The sequence below is a fragment of the Cibotium barometz genome, chromosome 23 (assembly GCF_041138505.1).
Source record: "Cibotium barometz isolate CiBa-2024 chromosome 23, ASM4113850v1, whole genome shotgun sequence".
NCBI lineage: Eukaryota > Viridiplantae > Streptophyta > Polypodiopsida > Cyatheales > Cibotiaceae > Cibotium > Cibotium barometz.
Window position 1 is genome coordinate 17,224,099 of NC_141068.1, and position 5,655 is coordinate 17,229,753.

At 41.1% G+C, this 5,655-nt stretch overlaps 1 protein-coding gene across 1 annotated transcript; it reads right to left on the bottom strand.

Moving 5' to 3' along the window:
- Window positions 1-2,343: 2,343 nt before the first annotated feature.
- On the bottom strand, window positions 2,344-5,429 carry LOC147625678 (beta-fructofuranosidase, soluble isoenzyme I-like). The gene is made up of 6 exons (XM_086817190.1): window positions 5,088-5,429; window positions 3,867-4,741; window positions 3,585-3,746; window positions 3,243-3,481; window positions 2,914-3,004; window positions 2,344-2,816 (listed from the first exon to the last, which is right to left on the bottom strand). The coding sequence occupies exons 2-6, from the start codon at window positions 4,734-4,736 to the stop codon at window positions 2,628-2,630; spliced, it is 1,551 nt and encodes a 516-aa protein (XP_086673316.1). The 5' UTR covers window positions 4,737-4,741; window positions 5,088-5,429; the 3' UTR covers window positions 2,344-2,627.
- Window positions 5,430-5,655: the final 226 nt, after the last annotated feature.

Genomic DNA, 5,655 nt, shown 5'->3' on the forward strand with positions numbered 1-5,655 from the left:
ACATCTCTGGATGGGGAGGCCATGGTGGGCGAAAGTCTAATCAATGGTATAATCCATCGCCTAGATTTTCCTTCAAATTACAAACCTCTCCAAACGACGCCACAATCTTCACAACTCAATGATTTTCAATCCCTAGTGAAGATCTCTATATTAGCCTCGCAATTCGACGTAATTCTTTCATTCCTCACCAACAAGTGGCTACTTCAACACAGAGCAGTTCAATAAGAGTCTATATGACTCAATTCTTGTACTTCATGAAAATCTACTTTTAAGAGTACTTCAATATACATAAAAACATAAAAAACACATGGACAGAAGAAGACATGATCAGATCCTACTCAATAACATTTGACAAGAATCCTGCCACACAAAGAGACATCATCACAAGCCAAATACTTCAGATGATGAATATCGTTTCAATGAATCAAATAAGAAACTAAGAATCACCATCTCGTTCCTGATGATACGTTCCTCCCGACGAATCCTTCTCTCTCCTCTTCCATTATTAACATCTCTTACCCACTAACAAAAAACACATGTAACCTTGTCAATGATTGCAAAATACAAATTGAGCCCAAAAAAAGACTCATGCAAATATAAAAATACAATCATTCACAAAAAAAACCCCCACCCCGTTAAGAATTCCCAATACACCACTAACCTCTTCATTCATTAACTAGCTTTTCTTATTCCTTCTGGAGAAACGAAGACCATTGAACGTCATTCAACATCAAAGCCATCGACAAAGCTTATACATTCTCCCCACACATAAAGGTCTTCAACGTGATTACGAGAACGTGATCGCTATCAGGAAGGGAAAAATATTAATCCAATTCTAAGATTAACAAGAGCTACCACCATTATCTTACATCAAAGAGTCGCGATAGATACACCAAAGGAACATACATTCAAGATATGAAGCAATAGTGTCCAAAGCTACAACTTGGATGGGAGCCCATAATGGTGTGACGGAGTATTTATGGTGATTCTCGCTTCAAGAACGTGTGGTAACAAGTTAGAATGAAGTCCTAAGTGATATACTTCATGGGGATATATTATAAGAGTAGTCATTGTAATAACATTAGGCCTCTTATGAGCCTAAAGTGCCCGATTGGCCATAGTTTAAGTGAGCATAAACACTTATAACCATGTATATAAGTGAACTTTTCTCATAATACAAGATACTCTTCCATTGTGCAATTGAGTCTTGCTTTTGCTAATCTCTCTCCCTAATGCATGCTAGTGAGTGTGTGTGAGTGAAGTTAGGTGAGAGGAAGAATGAGGACTTATAGTACAACGCGACGGTGTGACAACACTCGTGGGAGACGCGGTGGAATTGCTTCTCAAGAAGTTGTAGAGCTTGGAGATCGCGGTTCACCAAGGTAATCTATTTTTAGATGTATTTCAAGGAGGATTAAAGTGAGCCATAACAACAAATAAAGGTCATAAAAGCAAAATTTCTTTAATAGTGGGCTTCAAATCAAGGCCAAGATAGCTTCAATTTTAAAAATTAGAGCAAGGTTAAGGCCCATTACACATCGCCATACCCCTGCCTACCCATGCTTATGTGGTGGGAGTATCCACCGCCCATAATTCATGGACAGGCAATCTCCCCCGCCCATACATGGATAGTGGGATATATGTAACGGACCTAAAGAGTGTGTTTCTCCATTCCAAAAGAAAAGAAAAGTGTCCATGTCCCTTGAGCCCACGCGCTGCCTGCACACGCACATGCACAAGCATGCACACACGTACCAAGTCCCGACGACGACAAGAAAAAATTACAAATTTCAAAATAACTACACGTGCTACTCTACCAACTATACAATTGTGTACATGAAAATGCAAATAAGCTTTTTGATTTTTGTCAAGTTGTATAAATAATAGTACTTTTAAAAATTAAATACAGTTAATTAAATAAAATATTAAATACAGTTAATTAAACAATAGTACTTTCAAAAATTTAAAAGAAAATGTTTTTCACATTTCATTTTCTCTCTTTTTTCAGTTGTGGTTGTAGTACAGGTTCGTTTGTACGTCTTTTTAATGAAAAGAAAAATGCTGCAAGTTTTATTACTAAAATCATCTCAACTCCTAGAATTTTCAAATTTCCTTGAAACGTTTCGCCCTCCTCTTAATTCAATTCGTAATCATATTTTTAAGATTATTTCAGATTCCTTGCCATAACTCCTTTCCAACCCAATAATTCCTTAATTCAATTTCATGTTTATAAGATTATTTCAGATTTTCCTTGCCATAACTCCTTTCATTGCTACTGGCAAAGGGCCAGTAGCAATGCATGCAACTACAGTGTTAAGTACCCATGCCATAAGTAGCCAAATCTCCAATTGCTGTGAATTCATTATATGATAGGGAGACCTTCATTGCCCATAAACTCGAAGAGTCTTTATGACTTGTAAGATCATACCACTAAGCTCAACATGATGCCATTAAAAGCTCAGCATGGCATCCATCCATACCCATCACCATACAAGATGCAATTGATTTCCCATCACCCTTTACTGGCTCAGCATGGCATCCATCCATACCCATCACCATACAAGATGCAATTGATTTCCCATCACCCTTTACTGGCACAGCTTGACCCTTGAACCCCACCCCATATCTCAATGCATCATCGATATGTGTACTGTTGCCATCTCCCATGCTATCATGTGTCGGACTTGAATCGGTGTAGTTCCATTGTTGAATACATACAAATGTGCTGCCTCATTGATGGCTTTTGTTGGATAGACACGAGATGTGATACAAACCTTTCCTCCTTGTGCAAATGTTTCCACGATTGAGTGGTCCACCTACATTAACAACAAGAGCCATTGGCATGAAGAATATCAAAGTGTGTATAGTATTGTCACACAAAATAGGAGCACCCCTCCAGAAAGATGCACATACCAGCGCTCGTAGACGGAGTGAAGTTTCGTTCCCCGTGATGGAAATGTAGCTGCCATAGCTTGTCTTGTCAAGATTTATGGCCAGAGATGATCTGCCAAAACAACACAAACACATTCAACAGGATGCTTCATGTTCCCATCACCAGGAAAAACAACAATCTTTGTACATTGAGGCAGGCATGCATGATCTGTAGAGGCCAAATAGGCCCTTTTCTGTTCATATATAAAGGTCAAAACATTTACCATGCAGCATACCAATAAAAAATAGCTTTTATATCATTTAGGTACATGACTAAAGATGCACAGAGGTGTCAGAGACAAGACACTGACCTGCTCTGATCGCTGCAAACTAAAGCTTTCCATCCATCATTACTCGACACAATGTAGAAGAAGAGAGCGGTTTGCTCCATGTGATCATCGGATGCAAGAACCAGTAGCCCAAAAGGCCCAACAATGCCGTTTCGTGAAGTTCCGATTCGGCTGCAAGTCATCTGGACATTGCTAGCATCCACATTCATATTCTCTGCTTGGTTCAGGTTTGGTAATTCAAACTCCACCTCAATATCTAGCTGCATATATTCTCAATTCAGTCAGTTTTGCAAACATAAGAACAATTGGTTTTGATTTTTATATTTTATTTAGTTAAGTGTATTGTAAAGAAACTAGCATTACCTGGGCCCCTTGGATGCCCTTAACCTCAAAGACTGAGCCCGTCTCGATGTGCAAGTTGCTCAATGAAGTGTTCTTCATGTGCAAGTTCTCCACTTCTTGAATGGGCCATTGCAAAAGGCTGCTTTTAGTCTCTCCATCCAACCAAACCATTCTTGGAAACCCCTACATGACAAAACACATCAGCAACAGCACAACACAAAGCAACACCGATGCATATATATGTGCACACACTAGTGCAACCTTAAAAGGGTTTTTTAGGAATTACTAAGAGTTCATCATTACCTGAAGTGATGACCAGCCCCTGGCAATATCACTCACATTTGTGGATGACTCGTTTACCCACCCAAAGAGAATACGGCGGCCTTTGCTGCTGTCATAGAATGTCTTAGATGCATAGAACTTCCCATAGTCGTACCGCAATCCAATGCCAGCATCAAGGGCAGCATCCACAGGCAGGAAAGAGTCAGTGTTTGCTACATATTTCCCTACTGCATAGTGATCATGCTTGGTATTATCCAAGCTGACTTTGAGCACATGCACTACACCAGGTCCATTAGCTGAAGTATCCAGCCCATTTTGGCTGGCTATGGGGACAGGATAAAAGTCTGGACACTCCCACATGCCGGTCAAAGGGACAGTGTGTAGAGGATGCTTGGCTTTTTCCCAGTGTATGAAATCTGAACTCTTGTAGAGTAGAGCAAGGCCCCTATGCTTCCTTCTAGCACCCACAAGCATCCTCCACTTGCCATCTGAGCCAATCCAACCCGTTGTAGGGTCTCGGAACTTGGTGCTATTGATGTCCGAAGGGGCTATCAAGATGGGGTTCTCAGGGATTTTCTTCCACTTTCGGAGCAAGGGGTCATTGTAATCTGCAGGCACAGCCATGGCCTGCATTTGGACTTGGTTGTCCCTGGAGAAGGACACATTGCTCCAGCCAGTGTAGACTAGGACAGGCTTGTCTGATGCAATGAAGGTTGCGGAGCCGGACCAGCAGCCGTACAGGTCGTACCATTGGTCAGGAACAAGGGCTAGCTCCAGAGTGTGCCAATGTATCATATCCGTAGAGACGGCATGACCCCATGTGATGTTACCCCATACAGCAGCATAAGGGTTCCATTGGTAGAAGAGATGGTAGTAGCCTTTGTAGAACATGGGCCCTACATAGAAAAAAGGCAAGGAGATTGTCAGTATGATATTAAGAATGCATAAAAAGCGACCCAGGTATGTCCTAATTAGCCTAATAAGAGCCCACCATACTAGGTTTAATGCAGCTTACAGTGTATAAATCTCTGTGGAGCCTGTGGAGATAACTAGGATCAAGCCAGCTTTAATTTATGAAGCTAGAAAGACCCTATGAAGGACCCAATTAGATAAAAAGCTAGAGTTGAGCATGCAAGCAATCCGAATAGATTAAACTAAACTAAATACATGTAAACCATACCATGCCAACTCGTGCATTGAAGAGAAGCCAAGAGAGATAGAGAGAGAGAGAGATTAACTCACCATTGGGATCTGCTAAGCAAATCCGAGCCGTCCAATGAAGGAGCAATGGAACACAGGAAAGAGAGACACGGTAAGAAATCAAGGAAAAGATAGAAAACAAAACAATGTGTGTGTGTGCGCGTGGGGGTGTGTGTGTGTAGATTCTCTCTCTTACTTACCGTTCATCCAATTCTTTGCTGGTTGGAAGTGGAAGGCAGTGCGGTAAGGCTGTGGCTGCGAAGAGAGAGAAGCAAACGATGGTGGAAAATTTTCATTTGTGTTCAAGTTGTGGGAAGCTGAGGCTACAGAAAACAAGAAAACAAAGAAGAAGAAGAAGGTCGCCATAGCCGCCAGTAGGCCGAGAGTCTTGAGTTAGCCGGCTTAAAAGCTTTATCGTAACGCGCTTTTCATGCTTTTCTTTTCTTTATTGCGTTTTGTTAAGGGCCAGTGTGAAATGCTCTTACTCTGTTTTCTATGCCCTTTGTTAAGGGCCACTCTCTAAAGCTCTCTCTCACTTTGTTTTCTATGCCCTTTGTAAAGGTCCACTCTATAAAGCTCTTACTCACTTCGTTTTGTGTGGACTATGTCC

Coding starts and splice junctions, on each gene's coding strand:
- LOC147625678 (XM_086817190.1), bottom strand. CDS start 4,736: ATGTTCTACAAAGGCTACTACCATCTCTTCTACCAATGGAACCCTTAT. Junction 3,747..3,866: donor GGGGCTGGTCATCACTTCAG/GTAATGATGAAC, acceptor TTTGTCATGTAG/GGGTTTCCAAGAATGGTTTG. Junction 3,005..3,242: donor GTTTGCAGCGATCAGAGCAG/GTCAGTGTCTTG, acceptor TTGTTTTGGCAG/ATCATCTCTGGCCATAAATC.